At 44.3% G+C, this 27,158-nt stretch overlaps 1 protein-coding gene across 12 annotated transcripts in view; it reads left to right on the top strand.

Annotated features, from left to right (window-relative positions):
- RALGAPA1 (Ral GTPase activating protein catalytic subunit alpha 1) overlaps positions 1-27,158 on the top strand; it is a 305,037-nt gene that overhangs the window by 113,853 nt on the left and 164,026 nt on the right. For all 12 annotated transcript variants that reach the window (XR_009760717.1, XR_009760716.1, XR_009760719.1 and 9 more), the window contains 6 exons: positions 46-198; positions 3,351-3,544; positions 3,655-3,753; positions 3,849-4,004; positions 24,618-24,746; positions 26,143-26,268. Coding sequence is in view for 8 of the 12 variants with exons in the window: in XM_061611662.1 (XP_061467646.1) it covers positions 46-198; positions 3,351-3,544; positions 3,655-3,753; positions 3,849-4,004; positions 24,618-24,746; positions 26,143-26,268 (857 nt within the window). In the remaining 4 variants the exon portion in view is untranslated. The remainder of the gene's footprint in view (positions 1-45; positions 199-3,350; positions 3,545-3,654; positions 3,754-3,848; positions 4,005-24,617; positions 24,747-26,142; positions 26,269-27,158) is intronic.

The raw sequence follows: 27,158 nt of genomic DNA, 5'->3' as shown, positions 1-27,158 counted from the left end.
TGGATAAATGCATTTTTATTGTAATAATTAAAATGTCATTTGTAGGTTCTGAAAGTGTGTCACCAGTCCAGTCTGCTCTTGGATCACGGTCTCAGACACCATCACCCGCCACTCTGAGCGCAGATCACAATGAACAGAAAGACCTGCAGCTGGATGAGAAGCTCCACCACTCTGTTTTACAGACACCAGATGACCTAGGCAATATCTTAGATAGCAAATTCAAGACTAGCTTTTCTTTCATTTCCTATGCAATGCTCATTGTTTTCAGCATTGGGTAGTCTCAGAGAAGAGTATTTTTGTATTTTGTATGCCTGGAATAGGAAGCTTTTGCCCTCCAGATGCTGCTGAACTACAACTCCCATCAGCCCCAGCAAGCATGGCCAGTGACCAGGGATGACGGGAGCTGTAGTTCAGCAATATCTGGAGGGCCAACATTATGTTAACATTTCCCACATAAGGAGACAACTCCCTTACGATCACCTGATGCTAATCTCAGGTGATAACTGCCTATTAATGTACATCCTTAGGGCCAATTTCCAGGCAGGAATTTGGAGATACAGCTTACAAAACCAGCCACATGTACCTAGCCAAAAGATTATGGATGGGTGACAGAGATAACAATCTTGTCATTGACTAGATGCATGAACTGCCAGCACCGATTGTAGTTTTGGAGATGTCATAAGAAGATAAGAAAAGCCTGCTGGATCAGGCCACTGGTCCATCCATTTCAACATCCTGTTTTCCCCAGGTAGCATGCCATCACCTGGGTTATAGCACCATCTAGCGTTTGAAGGCAAGAATGCACTGAAGTCAAGACCTGGGCTTCTTCCATCCTACTCCAATTCATTCTTGCCTTCGTCCAACGCTATTACCTTTTCCTATTCCGTATAGTGGTCAGCATGTTTGTTATGTGTTGTTGTTGGTTGGTGAGGGGAGGTACTAGTCTGTTAGGAAACTAGTCTGAATAGTCTGCCTGTCTTTTTCACCCTCCCCTGCTAGGTTGCAGGGCTCATGGGTGTGACCCGCAGGCTTCTTATTTGTTCCTCTTTAGACCTCCTTTGCGGGGCTCGCAGCTGCAGCCCTGCAGGTATCCCCCTTTTCTCATCTTGCGGGGCTCACAGCTGCGGCTCTAGAGGTTTGCCTTACCCACCTAGTGGGGCTCATGGCTGCGGCCCCGTAGATTCCTTTTTTACCCTTTACTTTGGACTTGCGGTGGCAGGCCCGATTTTCCCCTTGCCCGTTTGAAGCTCACGGCTGCGGCTTCAACAGGCGGCTTTGACTGCGGCTTGCAATCTGCTTTTGCCTTTCAAGCTCGCTGCTGCAGACCTGATTCCCCCCCCTTCCCTGTTTGGAGCTCGCGGCTGCAGCTTCAACAGTCGGCTGTTGACCTCAGCTTGCAGTCTCCTTTTGTTTATCGGGCTCGCAGAGCGGGCCCAATTCCCCCCCCCCTTTGCTTGTTTGGAGCTCGCAATGCGGCTCCAACCAGTGGCATTTGACCACAGCTCGCAGTCCCAGTGGTGCCTTCTGGAGCCTGATGGCATGATACCTGGGAAAAAACCCTTTCAGGTGAGACCAATGGTCCATTCTCACAATAGCCAACCAGTTGTCCATGGAAAACCCACAAGCAGGACCTGAGTGCAAAGAGCATTCTCCCCTTCTGCAGTTTTCAGCAACTGGTATTTGGAAGCATACTGCCTACGCCTATGGAGGCAGAGCATAGCCATCATAGCTAGTAGCCACTGATAGTTGTGCATGCCTGTCAACTTCCAAACCAGTGCCTATCCAGTGGACTTACTTGTACAGCTATGTGCAAACCACAGTCATTTAGCAACCAGAAAAAAAAAGATGTAGACTTTGCTGTTGAGGACCCTGAAGATGACTGCAGTGGTGACAAACATTAAAATTAAATTTAATAAAAGATTAAATGTTAGCAGATGTGAAATGATAGCATTGTAACCTTTGTAAATAAAAACATGTGCATATTGAATAGTTGCTGAACTCATAAAACTACTATATGTTTCTTAGCAATAACACCAAGTTACCTGTCATCCATATATTTGTTAAAATTACATAAAACGTAGATACACTCAGATATCCCTAACTATGGCATATCAAAATTGATTTATTCATGCTATGGCTTGTTGGACAGGTAAAAGTGTATCCTACAATTGTCTACTATACTTTAGGTGCATATCTGTATTAGGTAAAGTGTCATATGAAGACAGCTTTATAACAATGAGGAAAATTTAACTTCTTTCATGATATATGGCTTGTACCAAAAAAAGGGATAACAGTATTATTATAGTTATTTGTGATAGAATTCATAAGCTTTCAAATGCAGTTTTAAATTGTAAAATTGGACACTTTGTTCACACATTACAGCTTAAATTAGAAAGGTTAGAAAAAGATGGCTTTGACCAACTTGATAACATCATAAAAAGTTTAAACAACCAGTCAGAACAGGCTATCACATGAAAATACAATCCAGAGGCATACACCTTTCAAAGAAATCATAATGAAGTTTTGCCACCTTACACGATACCAGTTTTTGGTTTGGCTCATGAACTTATTCCTCCAGGCCCAAATTCTGATTCCACCAAGAGGAGAGGCTTCTCAAGACTGGCCCTGTCCCATGAGCTGCAAGGCTTTGTTGCCATTGATTCTATTTGTTCTGTTTGTTAGGGGGTGGGGTTGATTAGCACAGCTTCAAGCTTCCTACTCTGAGTAACCTGTGTGGTATTGAGCCCATGTATACAATTGTGCACTCTGGAATTTGACACAGGTGATATGCAAATATGCTTGGTGTAGATGGGTACTGGCGGCGGGGACGTGTCCTATGTCCCAATCCATAAGCCTTGGTTTCAGTTTTAAGTATGAATGTGGCCTATCAGATGTTTAGGCTTGTTTCATAAAGATAAGTACAATGCCTTTACCGAGAAAAAGATAAATGATCAATGCCACTGATTCAGAGGGACACATACACTTACACAATACCAATTTTTTCCTGAGTTTCCTTTTCATAAGCTGTCCCATAGAACTCCCAAGTTGCTCTTTCATTTCTTCCACAGCCAATAAGCTTCTTGGAGATTTGATGTGAGAAGATGTGAAAGGAAAAATGCCATGTGTGCATTCTGGGGTATTGCAGAGAAGCTGCAGAGAAGATGACTTAGAAAACTTTGAGTGCACTATTGTTCCTATGAATCATAGTCTATTATCAGCATTATCAAAATCTAATTTAAAGAGATCTATAAAATAAATGTTAGAGTATACTTCCTCCTTTTTTCTAAAATCTTCCCCATCCCCAAATAATAGTTGGCCTGATGTTTTGTTTTGTTTTCCTCCTATTACAGAAACTAGTGATTTTCCGTCTGAATGTTGTAGTGTGATGGCAGGAGGAACCTTGACTGGATGGCATGCAGATGTAGCTACTGTGATGTGGAGACGAATGCTAGGAATTTTAGGAGACGTCAATTCCATTATGGACCCTGAAATACATGCTCAGGTTTTTGATTACCTTTGTGAACTCTGGCAAAATCTTGCTAAGGTATTTAGATATCTGAATATTTTCATTTGCTTGGCCCAAAAAGTCTCTTATAGTAGAATTGAAACAGCAAATCCCTCATATGTTTCCATTATGTTTCAAAATAATTTCAGATTAGAGACAATCTTGGCATTTCAACTGATAACATGACATCACCTTCTCCACCAGTCCTAATTCCTCCATTGAGAATTCTAACTCCATGGCTTTTCAAGGTAAAAATACAGTAGCCTGTTCTGTGAAAAAGCAAATGAAGATTGTGGTGGTGCATAAAAATGTTAACATTCTGGTTTCATTTTTTTAATATCAGGCAACCATGTTGAGTGATAAGTACAAACAAGGCAAGTTACACGCTTATAAACTCATATGTAATACAATGAAACGCAGACAAGATGTTTCTCCAAACAGGGACTTTTTAACTCATTTCTACAATATAATGCATTGTGGACTACTTCATGTGGATCAGGTAAGGGATTTTTCCTGCCTCCACCCCAACCCCCCAAGAATTTACAACTTTATTGTAAAGTGTGTTTATAGACAATCATGAAGGAATGCACATTGCACCTAGAAATTTAAAACTTATTTAAAAGCATATTGTAGAGTATGCTTTTTCAGAATTCACAAAAACAATGATGTTGTTTTAAACAAGTGGTTTTCAGACTTTCTAGTATCAGGGAACCATTTCTACATGCTTTTGGATGTTTCTGCCATGGAACCTCTGTGTGTTGTAGAAGATCCTGGGGAATATTCTAGGGTACGTAGTCTTAAAGACAGCTGGCTGGGCCTTTCTTGTTGCCCCAAGTAAGGTTAAAATGCACCCAAGTCATTCTTTCAGCTGCATGTTTCATGGGAAGCTCACTAGAAGTATGTAAGCTGTCTGCCAGGAACCCTTGTCTGCCACTTCTGATCACTTCTAAAACACATTTTGAAAACAGTTGTTTTAGACACAGAAGCTTAGTTCTTAAAAGCAAAAGGTGGAAGTGATCAGTGTTTGAGCTGCACTATTTTGGATTACAGATGGGTCCATCCCCTGCCCTAGCAAAAAAATGTCATGGTGAAGTGTTTGAGACTCCTTTTTCATTAACACCTCATTTTCTTTCTTTCTTTGTTTTTGTAACAAATCAAAAATTTTAAAAAGAAAGAAAAAATTGAAAAGAAAAAGAGAAAACAATCAAAACTAAGTTAAATTAATCTGCAAACTATAAATAACAATCAGAAGTGGGTAAAAATATAACTCCATATACATAGTCAAACAATTTGTTTTCATTTTATTCATTTAGAACATTACAGGTGTGCTAAATTACCTTTCCAATTTATTCTACGTATTCAGGGAATCAGACTTTACAATTGATTTTCTGATCTCATTTCTTCTTTCACTTTTCCATTTACCCATTACCACAAAGTTCTATTCACGTGCACCATATTTCTACGTAGACCAATGGTATTGGGTACTGTTACGACATGTGCTCTTGGGAACCTGAGTGTGTGAATTTGCCACCCTCATGTCCCATGAAACACACCTCCTTGAAAGGAGGGGATCTTTTGCTAGGGATAAAACAAGCGCTTTGCCCTGAAATGTGCCTGAATGGTGTTTCTATTTATCCCAAGAAATGCAAGTCCAAACCAAAATAAAGCAAAGCTTGATTTTATTGAGAGAAAGAATAGAAAAACATTACAGAATTACTTGGGTGCGTGGTAGCATTAATCATTAATATCCTAACCCATTTATAACTTTAAACTAAAGAAATCAAAGGACCCTATTACTATAAGAGATGAAAGGTAGGAGAGATTACCTATCCTATGCCCGGAGTGGGCGGTTGAATACAGCTGAAGCTATGTGGAAGAGCTCTGATCCAAAACCAGGAAGGAATCTCTTGGTCTCAAGGTTTTGCACCGAGACCCAGAGTCTCCCCGTTTCTGTCCCTTCAGTCCTTGATGCGTTCCTTGAGAGCGTCGTACACGTGTGTGGGAGCTCTGATGTTCCTCAGCCCCCCTTCCTCTTTCTTCCTTTTCTCTTTTTCTACCTTCAAGCCTCGGTTTTAAAATACTTTTTCCTCTCTCCCCCTCCTGCCAAGAAATAAAGTCCTATATTGCTAAGAATTGATCTTGTGTGGTTTGTCCCCTAGATGTCCTCAGCTTGTCATGTTTTCTCTAGCAGGGCTATTTGCCAGACATTCTTATACCAGCAATCTAAACTATGCAGGTTGAATACCTTCCAATGCTTCGCTATCTATGCCCTTGCAGCTGTAAATAAATTCTCTTTATTTTTTTATCTCTCTGTCAGCACTGATGAACAGAAGAGCCAGATCAGGAGAGGAAGAAATATTTTGTTTAATTATTAATGAAATTTCTGAAAATACCTTCTCCCAAAAGGCTTTTGTTTTTATACATTCCCACCACATGTGGTTCCAGGTGCCAATCCTTTGGCATCCTCACCAACACATGGGGGAGTATCCTGGATGTATAAATGAGAGCTGTTGGGGAGTTCAGTGCCAGCCATGTGCTAATTTTAGTGAGAGTTCTCTTGTTTGTGATAAAAGAGATTTATATGGTGGTTTTGACCAAAGTTTGATCCGATCTTCATTTTCTATTTCTATTTCCCAATTAGATCCCCACCATTCTTTCTGGTGATCATTTTGACCATAGTCAAGATATAATAAGTGTTTATAAAATTTAGAAATAAAACCTGATTCCAATGTTAGAGTCCCTCTTATAATTTTCTCAGATATAGTTAACTGTCTCAGCTTCCCTTTTAGTTTCTGAATTTAGGAGGAACGATCAAAGTTGGTGTCAGGATCCCAACCTGCTGCCACCTCCTGTCAGGTCCCTCCAGTCAGGATCCTGGTTTTTATTTGTTTTCTCACCGGCTCTAGCACAGATCTCGCAAGATCCCACTGCTAGGCAGCACCACCAGCCACTCCCTATTTCACAATAGTGCCTTGAGACTTTGCCTTAGTCTCCTTCTGGCTTATTGTTACTTAGTGTCTGGGTGCACTTGCAGGCCACAACCCCACTGTATCTTTGTCTATAAAGCATACAGCCCTGGGTTGCCCTGGATACTTGATGATACACTATCTCTTCACCACTGCCACCATTTGATACTGTTTCTCCACCTTGGTAAATACCCTGCCTACCCCTCTGGTCTGTGAAAGCCCCAGCCAAGGATCAGGCCTTTGGTAAACCAAGAAAATATTTATTTATAAACACCAGGAAATAACAAGATTACTTAAGGTATATTTAACAAGCGTATGGTTTCATATATTGTGTTCCTCTTTATGTTTCCAGTCATATATAATCTGCCTCAATACCAGCCAAATATAATCCAACCCACAACCAACTCCAACCCACAACAACCAACCAACTGACTCAACCAACAGAACTCTTTCTCAACTGTCATCCTCTCATTTATACCTTCAGCCACTCAAACACTCAGCCATTTTCCACAGGTAGCCTGCCATCACTTTGGGCACTACTGCCATCTAGCATCCGAAGGCAAGAATGCACTGAAGTCAAAACCTGGGGCCTCAGGCCACTTGCACTCCAGTTTCATTCTTGCCTTCGTCCAAGGTGTTTGGATTCCTGGCAGAGCATAGCTAAGTTCCTATTTCTTATTGTATTTGGCTATTTTCCCTTGCTTCCCCCCCTCCCCTTTTGTTTTTTGGAGTGTGTGGGACTTACTGTGCCTTGTTTTTCCTTCCGTGTTTTATTTTTACAGGAATATTTTCTTGTATTTTCTTGTATTTTTTCCCCTCTTTTTCTTTTTGGTGACCTGGTTTTGTTCCCTCCGTTTGCTGGTGCAGCGCGGCTGTCTCCTTTTCGTTCGGGGACGCGCAGCTGCCTCTCCTTTGTTTGGGGGACCCGTGGCTGCGGCTTCCCCCTCCTTTTGGTCTTGGCGCAGGGTAGCTTGAAGCTGCGGCTCCCTCACCAGCCTTCCTCCCATCGCCGCAATCCCAGGGCAGCATTTAGCCCTTCCATCCAGGAGCCTGCGGCTGCGGCTCCCTCTCCTGTATTGGCTGCTTCCCCTGGCATCCGTTTTCAGAGGTGGTGGTGATTTTTGCCCCCCCATGCTATCTCTTTTCCTCCGGCGGCATGTAACCACGTGGAAGTCGTTTTCTCAGCCCCAAACGGCAGCGGTTCCTCCCAGCTGCCTGCTAATCCTTGCAGGGGCCCTTTCTAGGCTGCCCGGTTACCTCGGCCGCCATTTTTATTCTAGTTTCGTTTTTGTTGGGTTTCATTTTTCATGCTCCAGCTATCGTCTCAACAGTATTGCAACTCCACACTGCCTGTGAGAGCTGCATAGCCTGAGCAAGCTGTGTTAAAGCGATACCACGCCTTCCCCATTGTGTGTGTGTATCTACTTATGTGCACCCCATTTTGATGCAAGCCTTTTTCTGGTGGCGCACTAGTTTCTTCAGTGCACATTGGCAGTACCACACCTTCCCCATTGTGTGTGTGTATCTAGCTCTGGGCCATGCTGCGCTTTAAAAGCAACTTTTTTCCTGGCAGTGTATTATAGCGGTTTCGCACCTTCCCCATTGTGCCAATATTGCATCTCGACTTACCTTTTTGGCACCCTGATTGATCAGTGCAGTATCAGTACCTCCTATGTGGGCGTGTACCCACCTATTTTTTTGGTGCCATAGTGAACTTAGTCAATTTTTCTCTTGGCACCTTGCTCTCCATTGTGCATCCTGTTCCTTGCCACCTCACGACACAGGAGTGTTACCGCACCTTCCCCATTGTGTGCGTGTATGTAGACCCTGACATGGCAGATCAGAATCCTGAGGCGGCGCAAACCTCAGGGGCAAGTCATCAGCACATCACCCCATCTCAACACAAACCATCTAAGCATAAGCACACTAAGGCCTTAGCCAAGACTAAACACCTGTCTGCCCACAGTGCGCCCAAGAGGGCCCGATATGTCTCTGCGCTGGTCTTGGAGAAGCCTGCACAAGAAGCAGTACCTGCACTGTTTCAATCCCCTTCTGGGTCATGTCCCATTCAGAGCTGGAAGGACGAGGCTGAAGCGTAGGTGCAAGTAAATCTCGTTTTATTAGAGTAATGGATACATCAAAGGCATTGCGCTTCATAAAAAACCCTGCACTAACTCACTAGAATTCCTAACTACACTCTAGACATGCTCTGCAGTGTGTGAAGGAAGTTGACTCAACAACTCCCCTCTGTAAGCTGCAAGCTTAAGAAGGGTATGTTTTTGAATGTAATCTCTGACTCCTGCGTAATTCCTGTCTTTGCCCTGTCCGTTTCTCGCGGCGGCGGGAGCGCGGGGACAGAGGGCGTGTTTCCAATGGCTCATCGGAAGACACCTGTTCCTGAGCAACAGGCTCAAGATCAGGGGGCTGTGCCACACTGGTATCCTCCTGGGAACTGCTTGGCAAAGGAGGAGCTGGCACTGTCTCTGGAGCCTCCCCCAACAAGTCTTCTGCATCAGCTGGGGGCGGCGCGCTCTGTTCCTCTGGGAGTGCGGGACCTGTGGGAATTGGCTGGTGTGCAGGCTGACCCCCTCCCGCAAGGTCCTACTCAGACTCAACAATTCCCAACTCTGCTTCCTCTGGCAGCGGAGGCGCCTGAAACTCATGCCTCCCCCTTCCCTGTCCATTCTGGGTTAGCTGAGGCTCAACAGGTCATCAGAGGACGAATTTGAAGGCTTTCCTAGCCAAACACCTTGCCACTCCGATATCCCTCTGACTCCACCAGTGCAGCCTCATCTGCCTACACAGGAGCATTCTGTACCTTCTGTTCCTCCGTCAGGACTACAGTTGACTCCAGAATTCCTGTTACAGCTGCGAGAGGTACTCGGGTGTCTCTCCCAAGCTCAACCTCAGCCTCAAGCACAGTTATCCTCTCAGCCTGGATTTTCGCGGCAGTCCAGTTCTGCACGACAACCTGGCTGTCATGATGACATCCCTCCACCCTCGCCTAACCCATTTTCCATAGGAGGTGGGCCATCACTGCGGGTTATAGTTCCACCTATCGTGCGAAGGCAAGAATGTTTTTGAAGTCAAGACTAGGGGCGACAGGCCCCTCCCACTCTCCAGTTCATTCTTGCCTTCGTACGAACAAGTTCTCAGATAGCGTAGCTTAAGCTAAGTTTCTTGTGTCTACTTGTGTGTCTGTCTGACAGTGCGTGGAGGTTGTTATCTGTAATTCCGCTTCTCCCTCCCCTCTGTCTTGTCTTTAATTCGTTGTGTCTCCTGGAGAATTGTTGGGGGGGATCTTCTATTACCCGGTCCGTTTTCCCCAGTTTTTTGAACCTTCAGCTCAGCAGAGACCGCGGCTGCGGTTCTCTAGCCTTTCAGGCGGGAGCTTGCAGCTGCAGCCCCCGATTTGGCCCGCTGTTTCCCTTGCTCAGGAGCCGGCTCTCGCGGCCTCCTTTTTTCCCCCTCCAGGAGCTTGCGGCTGCGGCGGCTTCGTCGCTCGGCACCGTCTTTTGCCTCCGTCTCCCGACCCTTCAATTTTCCCAGCTTTTTGAGCCTTTCAGCTCAGCAGAGACCGCGGCTGCGGTTCTCTACGTTTGTCTCTCCCGGTCTCAAGCCGTGCTCTGTGGAGCTCTTGGAGAGACCGCGGCTGCGGTTCTCTCCCAGGCGGGAGCTTGCGGCTGCGGCTCTCTGCCTCTTCCAGCCTCATAGTTTCAGCCTGCCGGGGTCGGCTCTCTCAGGCTTCCTCGGCAGTCTCTTCCTTGGGGTTTCTTAGAGCCGCGAGTGCGCCTATTGGCCCCGCGGTTCCTCCGGTGAGACTGTGCTGGGCAGCCCTTACCCCAGTCGTTTCCAGACGGCCACCATTGCTTCTTCTCCCTCCGCCATTTTTGGATCATTTTTTCCCGCTCTTTTTTCCGGGCGCCATTTTTGTTTGGATTCAAATTTCCTGCCTTCTTTGTTACCCCTTTATTAACCATCGGATACCTTCCCTGCAAGCTATCTGGAGTTTTAATACAGTGGCTGACTTGTACTAAATTTGAATTATATTCAGTACCATCAAGGCTGGAGCTTTAATATCAGTGGCTGACCTGTACTAAATCTGAATTATATTCAGTATTATTAAGGCTGGAGCTTTAATTTTAGTGGCTGACTTGTATTAAATCTGAATTATATTCAGTATTATCAAGGCTGGAGCTTTAATATCAGTGGCTGACTTGTACTAAATCTGAATTATATTCAGTATTATCAAGGCTGGAGACTTAATATCAGCGGCTGACTTGTACTAAATCTGAATTATATTCAGTATTATCAAGACTGGAGCTTTAATATCAGTGGCTGATTGGTAATAAATCTGAATTATATTCAGTATTATCAAGACTGGAGCTTTAATATCAGTGGCTGACTTGTACTAAATCTGAATTATATTCAGTATTATCAAGGCTGAAACTTTAATGTCAGTGGCTGGCTTGTACTAAATCTGAATTATATTCAGTATTATCAAGGCTGGAACTTTAATTTCAGTGGCTGACTTGTACTAAATCTGAATTATATTCAGTATTATCAAGGCTGGAGTTTTAATATCAGTGGCTGACTTCTAAATATGAATTATATTCAGTATTATCAAGGCTGGAGCCTTAATATCAGTGGCTGACTTGTACTAAATCTGAATCATATTCAGTATTATCAAGACTGGAGCTTTATATCAGTGGCTGACTGGTAATAAATTTGAATTATACTCAGTATCATCAAGGCTGGAGCTTTAATATCAGTGCTGACTTGTACTAAATCCGAATTATATTCAGCACATCCTGCTCCCTCTGTGGCCGTGTACCACGCCTGAAATCCAGCCTACAGCACTAATCTGAACTATATTTTGTACATCCTGCCCCCTCTGTGGCCGTGTACCAAGCCTAATATACAGCCTATACTATACTAACGCTGATACCTCAGTGCATTCTGCCCCCTCTGTGGCAGTGCACTTCGCCATCTGCCAGTGTATTCTACCCCCTCCGTGGTAGTACGCTGTGCCAGTTCGGGTCTTTACATCCTGCCCCCTCCGTGGCAGTGTACTGCACCCAAGTTAATATAAGATGGCAGAACAGCCAGGCATGTCGCAATCAGCCAATATGATGCCAGATCAGCCAGGCATGTCACAAACAGCCCAGCCACAACACTCTAAGGTGACTAAGCCTAAGCATGTTAGCCAGGCATGTCACAAACAGCCCAGCCACAACACTCTAAGGTGTCTAAGCCTAAGCATGTCAGCCAGGCATGTCACAAACAGCCCAGCCACAACACTCTAAGGTGACTAGCCTAAGCATGTTAAAGTAATGGCTAAGACAAAACATATTTCCAACCATAACAAACCAAAGCGGCCACACTATGCCTCTGTGCCAACCACAGCAACTCAGGCACACATAAACTATATACTTCATTCCCCTGCTGCTTCCTCTCACGAGGAGGTTTTTGCGGGCTTTTCCACTCAGTTTTCACCTAACCAGCCTCCCTCCGTTTTACCGCCCCAAACATCTGCTCCAATACCGGCTCAGGCACAAACATCTGCCACAACCGGGCTGCAGCTGTCCCCTGATTTCCTCTCCCAACTTCAAGCCATGCTGGCATTTATCACCTAAATGCAGTCACTACCACAAGTTCCGGCCATACCTCAACTCAACATGGATCAACGTGCGTGTCATGAAGCTCATCCTTCCTGCTCACCAAATCCCTTCGATATAGCCAGAGGCAGATGTATTGACGAAGCCTCGTATGCGGAGGAGTCAACCTTCACTGACCACGTTGAAGGAGATGACTGGAGCGACTATTCAGATCATGAGGAGGATACATCGTATCGCTTGTTTAATGCCTCAGACTATCAGCCCCCGGCACGCAGGGTAGTTAATACCCTTGGTCTACAGACTGCGCCTTCAACTTCTTCCGCCCCAGCCATCAAGGGGCCAAGGTTCTCAAATCTCCTGCACTTATTGATCACTACATCCCGGTGCAGGACCCAATTGCCAAATTGATCTCTGAAGAATGGGCTCACCCATTTCAATCTCGCCACTTCAAGAACCTGGCTGACAGGCTTTACGCCCTAGCTCCGGACTTTGCCACCAAGTTACACGTCCCTGGCATAGTCGAACCAATCGCTCACCTCGTTTTTCACGATTCCTTTTGCCCAGGGAAGGGGAATCCCAACTAAAGGACACTACTGAGCGTCGAATAGTCTTCACCCTCCGCAAAAACCACGAGGCCACTGCCCTGTCCACGCGTGCCTCCGCTTCAGCCTCCATTTTCTCCAGAGCAGCTATGATGTGGCTGGATGATCTTCTAGAGGACACTAACCCTGATCCTGTCGCCCTCAGAAGGTCACTGGTAAAGTTGCGTAAGACAGCAGCTTTTGTGGCCGATGACACCTTGGATGCCACTCAATTGGGGGCACGAGCCATGACGACTCAGATAGTCGCTCGACGGACCCTCTGGCTTCGCCACTGACAGGCTGATTCAGCGGCCAGAATGATCCTGGCCAGGGCTCCTTACTCCGGATCGTTACTCTTCGGCGAGGAAGCCCTAAAGGCAGAGCTGGTTGATCCCAAAGACGCCCACAAACCGGCTCTGGCCACTGTCTAGAACATCGACCACAGGCCTTCCAGGCGCTTTCCTTCCTTCCGTACTAACCAGCCCTTTTGAGGAACGCGGCCAGGAGGACGAGGCCGCAATGTCAGATTCTATGACCCCAATTCATTCAGGGGCTCCTGGAACCGACGATTCCAGGGAAGAGACCTACGGCTGGCTTGTCAACGTCGACAAAAGCCATCTCTAACCAACCCAATGCCTACTACATCTAGGGGCAATGTTGGATTCCCTGCAGGCAATGGTATTCCTGGCTCCAGATCGCATCCCTGCCATCACAAGCATTGCAAGGTCCCTGATACAACAAACATCAGCAGACGTTATGCTTCTAGCCAGGGCGTGCGGAATGCTCATTCCTACAATCCATATTGTGCCATGGGCTCAAGCCCCCACTCGGCATCTTTAATGGACTTTACTGCCCTTTCAACAGGACATTGCCAGCTCCAACCATTGCAAAGTTCGCTTGATCCCCGCACTGCGCCTATCATTCCGCTGGTGAACCACACAGAACTGTTGTAACCACAGATGCCAGCCGCATAGACTGGGGAGCCCACTGCAACTCCCAGTACGTTCAGGGGGTTTGGTCCACCACGGAGCAGACTCAAAGCATCAACTGGCTGGAGCTAAAAGCTAGCCTCCCTCATCGTCGTCTGTGCAGAACAACATCTACAATCCCTGAAAGCAGAACATCTCAGATGGATTTGGAATGTGACAGCAGACTGGCTCAGCAGACAACAGGTTTTTCCGGGGAAATGGAAACTTCACCCAGCCATTTTCCATCGTCTTCAGAGTCGGTTCGGCGAATGCTCAATCGACCTGTTTGTCTCCAGTCGCAATTGCCAGCTTCCCAGGTACCTTACCCGATACCTGGATTCAACAGCGGAAGCAATGGATGCTCTGACAATACCGTAGCCAGACGGTTTCTTGTACGCCTTTCCTCCCATACCATTGTTAGCCAAAACCTTGAGGAAGGCGTGAGCCGAGAGGGCACAGCTGGTTCTGATAGCACCATTTTAGCCACGCCGACCGTGGTTCTCAGATCTTCTGGCAATGTCGATGATGGATCCTTGGACACTCCCAATCAGGCCAGACCTCCTACCCCAGGGTCCAGTACTGCACCAAGACCCTACTTGGCTCAATCTAACAGCATGACGTTTTGAACGGGGACGTTTGAGGTCAGCTGGACTGTCTGACGCTGTGATCGATATTATTTTGGCCTCGAGAAGACCATCTACTACTCGTATTTATCAACATACCTGGGTGGCTTTCTCCAAGTGGTGTCAGTCCCACCGCCATGATCCATCCCAGGCCACTGTGCATCAGGTGCTACAATTTCTCCATAGCGGCTTTATGATGGGACTTCGTCCCAACACTTTACGTCGACATGCGTCCACTACGCTCTCCGTCTGCTGTCCATTGGTTCCCCTCATGGAGTTTGCCGAAAGTTCTGCAGGCTTTGCAACGCCCTCTGTTTGAACCCATCAGGACTGTGCCCCTACGTATACTGTCCTTCAAGGTCTTGTTTTCTGATCGCAATCACATCTGCCAGACGCGTTTCAGAGTTGGGCGCATTGTCTTCTGCTCGACTCCTCTGCGTCTTCCATAAGGACTCTGTTGTGCTGAAGACTGATCCTTCCTTCCATCCCAAGGTCGATTCAGTTTTTCATTGCAACCAGGACATTGTTTTGCCTCCCTTTTGCCGAATCCTACCCATCCTCTCGAGAAGGCTTGGCATTCGTTAGATGTCCGGAGGGCTCTCAAGACCTACCTGTCTAGGACCCAAGAGATTCGACGAACGGAGTCTCTGTTTGTATCCTTTCACCCAAGGTCTATGGGGCATAAAGTATCCAATTCTACCTTATCCCGTTGGTTAAGGGCATGCATTACTTTAGCATATGAGTCCCTGAAGCTGTCAGTTCCAGCTAGTATAACGGCTCATTCTACCAGGTCAGCTGCCACTTCGGCTGCTTTTGCCACTAATGCTCCTGTTGCCGATATTTGTAGGGCTGCAGTCTGGTCTACCCCACACTCGTTTATAAGGCATTATAAAATTGATCGTTATGCCTCTGCTGACGCATCTTTCGGCAGACGAGTGTTGCAACAGGTTCTTAATGAGGATTAACACGTGGGTGGTCCCTCCCTGTATGGGCTGCTTTGGTACATCCCGCTGTGATGGCCCACCTCCTATGGAAAATGTACCATTGGTCTCACCTGAAAGGTGATTTTCATAGGAGTGGGCCATCACGGCCCTCCCAGTTGGAGGATGACTAGATATTTTCTAATGGATTACATATTTTTTAATCGGTTACATATTATTGTTACGCTATTATATTTAAATGTAAGAGTGAAGTCAAGACTTTAGTTCTGTTATATTGTTATGTTACAATCATGTTATTATGCATGTGACTATTGTGTTATTTTCCTGGCGGGCCTGTTGGCCTTGTTCTTGTATTTTTAGATATTTCTTTTCAGACTCGCCACGAATGAACTGGAGAGTGGGAGGGGCCTGTCGCCCCTAGTCTTGACTTCAAAAACATTCTTGCCTTCGCACGATAGGTGGAACTATAACCCGCAGTGATGGCCCACTCCTATGAAAATCACCTTTCAGGTGAGACCAATGGTACATTCAATTTTTCTAGGGGCAGATTTGGCAGGGAGCCCTCATGGATGGACGACTACTTGCCCTTCTCGCAGGCTGACCCTGACTAATGGAGTGGAGAATCTGATCTGGACGAGGACTACTCTTATCTCCTCTTCGACCCGGCTGATTACCCCCCCTTTCTCGCAGAGTAATGGACACCCTTGGCATTCAACCTGCACAAACGCAACCTACTGCCCCTCCTGTAAAGGGTGCCAGAGTTCTCAAGTCCCCCAGATCAGTTGATCATTTTATCCCTGTGCCAGATCCCATTAACAAGCTGGCCAAGGAAGAATGGGCCCATCCCCTGCGCCTGTGTCGCTTCTCACCATTGGCCAACAGACTGTATACCTTGGCCCCGGAATTCATGTCTTTCCTGAACGTCCCTGGGGTGGACCAACCAATCTCCAATCTGGTTTCTCGGTCCCTCCTCCCAAAAGAGGGAGACTCACAGTTCAAAGATTCCTCTGAGAGGCGGCTCGACTTTGTCCTACATAAGAACCATGAGGCATCTGCTCATTCCATCCGGGCCTCCACTGCGGCCTCCATTTTCTCATGGGCCTCCATGATGTGGCTCAATGACCTTTTGGAGGACCCTAATCCTGACCCAGCCATGTTGCGAAAGGGCCTACTCAAATTACATAAGGCAGCTGCCTTTGTGGCTGATGCCACGTTGGACGTGACCCACCAAGTGTCAGGATGCAGGATTGGGACCCTAGCACTTCAGAGGATGAGCAGGAGATCACTTTCTCAGAGCTGGGTGAAGAGGGGGAGGGAGAACTCTCAGAGATAGTGTTGCCCAGCAACCGCAGAGGCCTTGAAACTCCAGCAGACAAAGTTACAGACACTACTCAGGAATTTCCCACGCTTATCCCCCTCACTGAGCCAGAGCCGTTAGACCAAGAAGGAGGGGGGATTCCACTCCCTCCTCAGCCAGGGAAAAGTCAGCCTGATGGGCATGACGCTCACCCCCCCTTTCTCCAATCCCAGAAACAGAATCTTCAGAAGAGGAGGGGGAGGCAGAACTTCCACCCTCACCACGAACCCGGAGAAGGGAAAAACGAGTCAGGGGGAGAGAGAGAAGGGGCGGGGAAGAAATTGTCCTAAGGCGGAGTGAGAGAATTCGCGCCAGAAAGCCCCCTTAAAAAGGATAAGGGGGTTGGGAATTCCTTGTTCTGTCAACTCTCTTGCATGTCGCAGGACACGTGTATTGTGTTGCTTCATGAGGAGACGTAGTCTGTGTCTGGATATTACATTAATAAAAACTGAATTGCTTTCTTCAACTGGTGTGATTCCTGAGTCCAGCCCTGGACACGACACCAAGGAGCACGGACCCTTGCTGCTGAAATAGTAGCTTGACGAACTCTATGGCTCCGACATTGGGACGCCGACTACCGCCAGAACCAACCTGTCTATGGCTCTGTACTCGGGCTCTATGCTTTTTGGTGAAGATGCTCTTAAAGCGGTCTTGGTTGACCCCAAGGACAATCGAAAACCTACCTTAGCCACAGCCAAAAGAGACGACCGCAGACCTTTTTGGCTATTTACCCCTTACTGCTCCTTCCAGCCCTTTCGGGGGGCATGGCCTGGCAGGCGAGGACAAGATGCCAGGACTACAGAATTTCGCTCCTCCAGAGCACCCTGGCCCAGACGACGCTTCCTTGCTACTTCTCGAGGTACCTGGAGCCGACAGCGGAAGCAGTGGATGCGCTGATAGCACCATGGCCAGGCGGGCTCCTGTATGCCTTTCCTCCGATATCCCTCCTGGGCAGGACATTGACGAAACTCCGGCACGAGGGGGCTCAGATTCTCCTGATAGCCCCGTACTGGCCTCGCCGACCTTGTTTCTCGGACCTTCTCTCAATGTCAGTCGCGGATCCCTGGACCCTCCCTGTCAGGCCAGACCTTCTCGCTCAGGGACCAATTTGGCACCCAAACCCGACCTGGCTGAGCCTGACGGCCTGGCTTTTGAATGTAGACAGCTGAACACTGCCGGACTTTCCCAGGGGGTGGTCAACACTATCCTAGCATCGAGATGACCATCAACAACTTGCATTTATCAGAGTACTTGGTGTGCCTTTTCCAACTGGTGCACCTCTAAGGGCTTTCTGGCCTCTCAAGCCACTGTACAGCATGTTCTACAGTTCCTATACTGAGGTCTGACGATGGGACTGCGGCCAAACACTCTGCGTCGCCATGCCTCCACCATCTCTTTAATCCTGTCCATCTCCTCATCGGCCGCCCCCGTGGGCGCTCACCCGCTCATCAAACGCTTTTTAAGAGGGGCCGCCTGCCTTTCTCCAGCTGTGCGCCACTACTTTCCTTTCTGGAGACTCTCGAAAGTCCTTCAAGCCTTACAGCGCCCTCCGTTTGAACCTCTTGCTTCAGTGCCTCTCAGACTGTTGTCCTTCAAGGTCCTGTTCCTCGTTGCTATTACTTCCGCGAGGCGGATCTCAGAGCTGCAAGCCTTGTCATCGGCCCACTATCTCTGCATCTTTCATAAGGATTCAGTGGTCTTGAGGCCAGACCCATCCTTCTGTCCCAAGGTCAACTCCTTATTCCACTGTAGCCAGGACATTGTGCTTCTGTCATTCTGCCCAAAGCCGGTCCATCCCCTGGAAAAGGCCTGGCATTCGCTGGATGTTCGGAGAGCCCTCAAACTTTACCTCTCTCACACCCGGAATATCAGACAGACAGAACCCTAGGACCTTGGGGAAAAAGGTCTCCAAATCAACTTTGTCCTGTTGGCTGCGGGCCTGTATCGCCCTGGCTTATCAGTCCCTTAACCTCCCAGTGCCGTCTAATATCACAGCCCATTCCACCAGATCAGCGGCCGCTTTGGCTGCATTTGTAACTAATGCACCCCTTGCAGACATCTGTAGAGCTGCGGTTTGGTGTACCCCTAACTCCTTTGTGAAGCATTATAAGATTGATTGGTATGCTTCTACTGACGCCTCCTTCGGGAGACGTGTCCTGCAACATGTCCTTTCTGATTAGTAAACAGGTTCTGGTCCCTCCCTATTGGGGGGCTGCTTTGGTACATCCCAAAATGATGGCAGGATACCTGTGGAAAATGGTCCATTGGCCTCACCTGAAGGGTGATTTTCACAGGTAAGCCTGCCATCACGTCCCTCCCTGGTGGGGGATATCCGGATGTTTTGTTCCACCTTTATGGTTTACCTGCTGCAAGTTTACTGTTCTGCTCTGTTTCCCTCAGTCAAAACCTCTGTTACTATGTTGCAGTTTCTGTTCTCTGTTGTTTCAAGGGATGTTGTCTCTGTTTTCCTTGCTGTTGGGCCTCTTGGCCTTTTGTTCCTTTCAGATATGCCGCTTCGGACTCGTCACAAATGAAACTGGAGTGGGAGGGGCCTGAGGCCCCAGGTTTTGAATTCAGTGCATTCATGCCTTCAGACGCTAGATGGCAGTAGTGCCCAACGTGATGGCAGGCTTACCTGTGAAAATCACCCTTCAGGTGAGGCCAATGGACCAATCACAATACAGCATTCTCCAGCATTCTAGCCCATGTACTCCCCCCTCTCACTTACTCTACTTACCACATTTACCCTACAAAACCTGCACTTACTATATTCACAGTAATATCTACATACAGGGACATCACAGTTGGCATCCTAATAATCATGGGAATGGGGTATTTCCTAGCTTATTTTTCAACATTTATAATGGTACTGGTGTCCTGTCAATATTGAAAAAAACTGTCAAGCGATATACATTTTGGGCTTTCCATGATAGTAGATTATACACCCTCTTATTTCTGAAACCTGGATGATATTCAAGTGGTATAATTGGAGATGTTCCTGGTGCAAGTTGAGCCGTCCTTTTTAACCATATTTTACAGGTTGTATATGTGATTTTATTATTAATCTATTGCATTATCCTACGCTCATGTTTCAGGAGAGGAATCATTCTTAACGGGGTGTCCTCTATAATAGGATTTTCCATCCTCACCCTTTGTACTTCTTCCTCTTCTATGATTAAAGATGCCATATGCATTAATTGGCAAGCCTCATAATATATATTAAGATTAGGTATTCCCCAACTGCCTTCAATTGCCAATCGATAGAGACTTTTTAACTCACGGTTGCTTTGATCCAGATATAAAGTTATTTTAGATTGCCATTTTCTAATTTGGCTGCGGGGGGGGGGGATCCAAACAGATAATGTTTGAAAGAGGTACAATAATCATGGAAGGACCAGCATTTTAACTGCTGTTAATCTACCCATAATAAAAAGATACATCTTTTTTCCATCTTGTACCTCTTTATTTATATTGGTCCAGCATATCCCATAGTTCACTTCCTATTTCAGTTTTTTGTTGTTTGTATACCTAGATATCTAGATTGTGTTCTAGTTACTGGAATTGTAATTAACTTAGTAAATTCATTTTGTATCTCTGTAGGGGTACTGAAAAACATCTGATTTTTCAGAACTTACCCTTAACTGGCCATTATCTGTAACTGTTTTAACTTCTCCTTTATAATTGGTACTGTTCTCAGGGGTTCTCTTCTGTATAATACCATGTCATCTGCAGAGCTTGGAAAATTACTTTTAAAAAGTAATAAATTACAGTTACAGTTACATGGCCCCCCAAAAGTAGTAATTAGTGTTTCTATTACAATTGCTTTGAAAGTAACTGATTACTTTACTTTTACTCAAAAGTAATTGCTACAATTACATTTTAGTTACTTTTTTTTAAAAAAATGCCTACAAGGTGCTGGCCTTGGTTGCTGCACATCTGAGTAGTCTAAAACAACATTAAAAATAAGCGCGCACACACAGAGGGTAGTAGAATATATATATATTTTTATCCATAAGATTAACAGAATGGTATAACAGAATCTCACATCCCCTCACCCCACCCCCAGCAATACCCCAACACATATATTTTTTGTATATATATATTGCCTCCAGCTCTTTTCTCCTTCCACTCCTGTCAATTTTTAAACAATTGTTTTCTCCACACCGTCTCGCTCTCCACCTCCTCCCTCGTTGCCTCCTAAGCACCCACAGAGCATGAAGGAAGAACAACGCTGCACAGAAGCCCAATTTGAAGCACATTATTTTTATTCACAAATCAGAGGAGCAGAAGTCTTCCCCTGCTCCCCCCCAAGTAATGCACAAAAGTAATGCTGGAAACATTACAAATACTCCTCAAAAGTAATGAAATTGCTACTCGTTCTATTACCAGCAAAATGTAATGAAGTTACCCACTCATTACTCAAGAAGTAATAAATTACAAGTAATTCGTTACTTGTAACTAGTTACTTCCAAGCTCTGGTCATCTGCATATAACCCAGTTACATATTCCTTTTCTTTAACAGTTACCCTTCTTCCCTGTAGTACTGTTCTCAGTCTTATAGCTAAAGGTTGTACTGCCAATGCATATAGAAGTGGGGAAAGAGGACCCCTGCTTTGTCCCCAACAGAGGAATGTTTGTTTAGAATCAAAATTGTTTACTCTCACTTTTGCTGTTGAATCACTGTATATTTGTTCCAATATCTTTGTAAATATAGGGCCAAATCCGTACTTTTTAACAACTTCAATTAAATAATTTGGTTCAAGACAATCAAAGGCTGTAAAGATATCTGAAAACAAAACCTCACCAACACCTCATTTTCTTTGTGATAGTTTTTTTTTTTAATTATTTCTGGAGGAGCATCCAATCATAAGAGTCACATCTACAGCCTAAAGTAGTAGAGTCCCTACACAGGATTACCATCTCATCTGCTATTTTTGAGATCTACCCTAGAATCTTTTTTTATAATTGTTGTACAAGTTTAATATATGCTTGAGTGACTTATCATAACCTGCGTGACAAATAATTCATGTGATACATTGCAAGTTTTTGTCTCATACACAGTTTTGATTCCATGCAAAACAATCTAATTACCAATTTATAATAGTTCTGGTAAAGCAATGCCCTTTTGGCATAATTGCCAAGAATCTGTCATACTGCTGAATAAGATACCTTCCCAGAACTCTAAGGGTCATTGGCAAATAAGGAGGCATTGGTTCCAGTAATCTTATTCAAATTTCATCTTCTCTTAGGGAGCTAGCAGATACTTTAAATGTTTAGAAGGAAACTCTACTTCCATTTTTTTAACATTTTGTGGTGCTTTTTACTCTTTCACTTTCTACTTTTTCTTGTTCCTAATGCTAGTTCTAACTTTGAGATATATCTTACTAAACATTTTGCATCCACAAGACAAATCTTTGATTTATTTCCATTTTAAACATTTGTGATAACCACCCAATAACAGAGATTCTCTGGGCAATTTACACTAAAAAAGACTAATTATAATCTTTAACTTGGATTCCTGCATTGAGCAGGGGGTTGGATTCAATGGCCTTATAGACCCCTTCTAACTCTACTATTCTATGATAAGCATCAAATTCAAAACAGAATCAAACCAGCAGCAAAATAAATTCAGATTTAAAACCAGCAACAGAGAATAACAACAGTACAAAAGTTCTTAACTTAAACTTGATTGAAATTTTAAGATTTGAAAAGCCTGGAGAAATAAAATGGTCTTCACTTTGCACTAAAAGGTCTATGCAGCTTAATTAAAATGAGCAGTAATTCTACATTCTAATTAGATCCTACTCTTGTTGGACAAGCTTTGTGGAGGAAATATTTTGAAAGAATTTTCACATCTAGATTAGAACTATCTTGATTGGTCTGAATGTGACATCAAATCCTACGGTGAAGAGATGTAACTAGTTAGAAACCCAAACTTGAAGAAGGTTTGCTCTGACTTTCAAGGGGCAACTTTTGAAGAAGCAGAGACAGCAGTCCATAAAGGCTGAAAAGAAGAAGAAAAAGAAGCAGCTGTCCAAGAAGGCCTTAGCTGGAAAAAGGCATTCCTGGACACCAAGGCTGGTTGAATCCAGGAGCGCCATCAAACTTGATCCTTCTAGGGGACTGCACCTCCACTGAGGACAGGCCATCTCCCTACCTCCTGGACCCGAGAACTCAGGACACATAATACCTCTGTCTTTTCAGGATCCAGCTTCAATATATTGACCCACAAACACTGGTCTAACACCTCAACTGCCACTCTCAGTTCGAATGAAACAGAGCTGAGTGACATCTGTATGCTGGCAACCAATGCAGCTATTTTAAAACGGGTTATATGAGATCTTAATTGAACCCCAAACAGTATTCTGGCCACTGCATTTTAGACCAGTTGAAGTTTCCAAGTCATCTTCAAGAGCAGCCCCATGTAGAGCACATTGCAATAATCATCTCTGTCCAAAAGGAGCTGTAACTGGTGAACTATCATGTTACCACATTCTTCCAAACTACACAGGAAGTGGATTGGACTGTGAAAGACCAACCCAAATTGTGCTTTCATTTTTACAAATTTGTAGGGCAGTGCAATACCTCAGAGAGGAGATCAGATATCCTGTTCCCCTGGTGCATTCACTATAGCTGCCCAACTTCCCTGCTTTTCAAAGTTTGATAGAAATATCTGTTGACTATAGGTACATTCTTAAACCACAAGGTTTTTTGCCTGTTAGTGAATATACCTTTAGATTTTCCTGAAGTATTATAACAATATTTTATTTTGACCAGCAAATCAGAACATTAGATTTTCTGACTTGATTCCAACTGTAACCAAAGTTTGTTCCAGTTCACTAACCAGATATTTGGAACCAGGTTCATGTGAGAAAATGTGAATATTTATTATGCTTCCTTGCATATGTGATACATGATTAATGTGAACAAAAAAGTCTACAGCAGCATCAAAAGAACTTTGGAAGTTGTTCCATAGCCTGTACAGCAGTAGAAAAAAAAACACCATGAAAAATTATGTTGATAAGTATAATTGCTTGTTATGGAAAAGTGTAATCTCATGGGGAAACCCCCCCATTTTTAAAAATGCTTTATGCCTTTTTTATTCAAACATCCATGCATGCCCATACTGTTGGATTTCCTTCTTTCTAGTCTTCGAGTTGTGTATCCCAGAAGTTAGACATTGGGAGACTATTGCACCCTGCACTGCCTGGAACCTACAGTCATAACAGTGCAGATTCATCAAGGTTGCCAGAGAATTCATTTCTATAAAGATCAGTGGTATAACAGTAAACAAATGCTTCAGCCATTTTGGCACTAACATTATTTGCAGAGCAAGGAAAGTTGCTGTGCAAAGTGCATAAATGCTGTTCTCTTCCTTCCCGTTCTACCACCATGTATGAATATGCAAGATATACATTTAACTAGTAATGTGGTTTTTTTAATGGTTCTGCAGCTGTTGGATTCTGTAGAATTTCAAATAATGGTTGTGTTCCAGTTAACTGGAAAAAAATCATTTTGCAGTTTAGGTTTAGGTTGACTCAGTAGCTGCATTTGGACATTTGGATCATGGGTTATCATGTAGGGAATGAGTCTATACAAGCCTTGTGCAGCCCTGCCCCTTGCCTCTTCTGCAAGAAATAGTTCTTTGTCACTTTCATCTGTGATTAAACATAGCTTGTTGTTTCATCCACACCCAGCAACCTGTGATTTAACTCTGGTTTGTTTGAGGCAAACTGCTTCAAACCTAAACTGTATAAATAGTTTAGGGTTGGACCACAGGGCTAAACCGATTAATGCAAAACAGAAGCAACAGCTCCTCCTCACAGCCACATCAGAGGGGAAGGGGGAGTGCAGGAACCCAAGATTCATTGTGTCTTAGTCCCATCACAGTAAACCATAGTTTATCATACTCTCCAAACACAGCCATTGATATTCTCAAAACAGGGATTCATACTATATTTTCTCATTTTGTTAGGTTTTTTTCTTTAACAGAATGTCCATTATGGATATTGCAAGCAATCTGTGTAATAAATAGTATTATGCCTCTTTTCCTCCAAGGATATTGTCAATACAATCATCAAGCACTGTTCTCCTCAGTTTTTTTCGCTTGGTTTACCTGGTGCTACCATGCTGATCATGGACTTCATTGTTGCAGCTGGTAGAGTGGCAGCCTCATCTTTTCTCAATGTGAGTTTATTTTATTTTTATTTTTTATTTCAAATTATTTATAGACTATCTTTCATTGTGGAAAATAAAAATGTGGTTTGGAAAATAAAACCAGTACCATAAAATAGCAATAAAACATAAACCAGACTATCCAGAGTTCACTAAAGCTGATACTAAGGATCACTGCCCAGGAATGCCTGTGTGTTTTACCAGCTAGTGAAACATCTGCACAATAGGAAAGACACCTGTCTCTAAGGGAAGGTCATTCCACAGTGAAAGCTGTCCTTTGAATCGCCATAAGAAGTATCTCTGTTAGACACTGCACAGGCTGGTCACACTGCACAGTGAATTGGCTGGTCTGTACAAAAAGAGGTGTTCTCTCAGATAGGCTGGTTCTAACCGGCTGCTTACGTTATTTTCAGCTGTTGCTATTATTTGTTTTATATACATTAACTTTGTATATAAGCTGTGAAAATAGGTCATTTTATAAACAACTTGGTGCATGTATTTATTTAGTGCACAATTGTATTATTATAAAGCTATATATTAGATAATGTATGAATGGCTTATATTCTCACTACTTATATTACTGACACAGAGTTTCATACATTCATTTTTTTATAAATTAGCCTGCTTTATGGAACAACATTATCAGAGCAGATAAGTGTTTGCCATAGACAGCTTGCAATCTAAATGTAAATAGTACATGAAGACAAGAAAGGGAGCGGTAGGGGTATCAAACAACAGAGAAGAGGGACAGTTTAGAAAAGGCAAGCATAACAAGGAATGAATACAAGAAAATGCAGTTACACTGGAGCCACAGCTTATTATAATACTTAGTCACTTTATGCACAGCAGTCTCTAGGTGACTTTCAACCAAATTAAAAGCATGCAGATTATAATAGTACCACTCTCAAAAACTAACTCAAGAGCATTCCCAGCAGCTCAAAAACCTCACCAGCATCTAAGCCAGCTAAACATAACAAGCAGGTCTTCATTATTCAAGTGCCTGGGAGTGTGAAGGGCCAACATGAGATTAAAAGGTCTTTAGTCCCACCCAGCTTCTTATGTTCCTATGTTTCTGAGTCTGGTTGGGACTGCTGAGCTAAAGGTGATCCAGCTTTTGATTTAGGAAAAGGCAACTTCATTTGTCCATGGTTCTTGGAGTTGGAATTCAAGGGGCATGGCTCAGGCTAGTTTCCCCGTGCTGTAGCGTAATTTCTGCAGCAGAAAGCCTTTTCTAGTTGCAGGGGCTCACCAAATGATTAAGAATCCTGCCAGGGCCTCACAGCTCTCTTTTACACATGTTGCCCTTGCATGCCTATAACACCCGAAGAGAGCTATGCTTAAAACTTTGTTTATTTCAAGATGAAGACTGAGCTTTATCTATTGTTCATAATTTTTATCTTGAACTCAGGCACCAAGAGTAGAAGCACAAGTTCTTTTAGGCTCTCTGGTTTGCTTTCCCAATTTATATTGTGAACTACCAGCTCTACACCCAACCACTCCTGACATTGTTGTGTCTCCATTTACAGATGTTAAGGTAGGTTTTAAAATGCTATGTGCTCTGCTTGTATTTTCCGTTGTTTAGATGTTTCACCTGAGTAGCAGCTCTCAGCATAATCCTATGCATGTCTGCTTATTATTTGCTTGTTGAATTTGTATCCAATCTTTCCATAGTCAAGGAAGTTAATAACAACACAAATGCAATGAAAATATAATGAAGCATCAATAGTATAAAATAAAGAGAACCCCTTAGAACAAGGCAGGTAAACATCAATAAAAACAACAAAAACAAGTTAAAACCAATTTCAATATATTTACATTGGCAACTAGAAAAGGTCCTCAAATGCAAAGATGTATCACTGAACACCAAAGTCAGGATCATTCAGACCATGATTTTCCCGATCTCTATGTATGGATGTGAACGTTGGACAGTGAAAAAAGCAGATAAGAGAAAAATCAGCTCATTTGAAATGTGGTGTTGGAGGAGAGCTTTGCACATACCATGGTCCATGACAAAGACAAATATTTGGGTGTTAGAACAAATTAAACCAGAACTATCACTAGAAGCTAAAATGATGAAACTGAGGTTATCATACTTTGGACACATCATGAGAAGACATAATTCACTAGAAAAGATAATAATGCTAGGAAAAAGAGGAGCAGAAAAAGAGGAAGGCCAAACAAGAGATGGATTTATTCCATAAAGGAAGCCACAGAACTAATCTTACAATATCTGAACAGAGTGGTTTATAACAAGTGCTGTTGGAAGTCGCTGAATCATAGGGTCGCCATAAGTCATAATTGACTTGAAGGCACATAACACACAATGTGCCAAACGGTGCATCTAAATAAAAATGTCTTTGCCTACAGAAGGTCATCAAAATGGGGCTAACTGGATCTCCCTTGACAAAAAATTCCAAAGGCTGG

Source organism: Rhineura floridana, chromosome 2, assembly GCF_030035675.1.
Source record: "Rhineura floridana isolate rRhiFlo1 chromosome 2, rRhiFlo1.hap2, whole genome shotgun sequence".
Lineage (NCBI taxonomy): Eukaryota > Metazoa > Chordata > Lepidosauria > Squamata > Rhineuridae > Rhineura > Rhineura floridana.
Note: the sequence above shows the minus strand (reverse complement) of the source record. Positions and strands in the feature narration are given on the sequence as shown.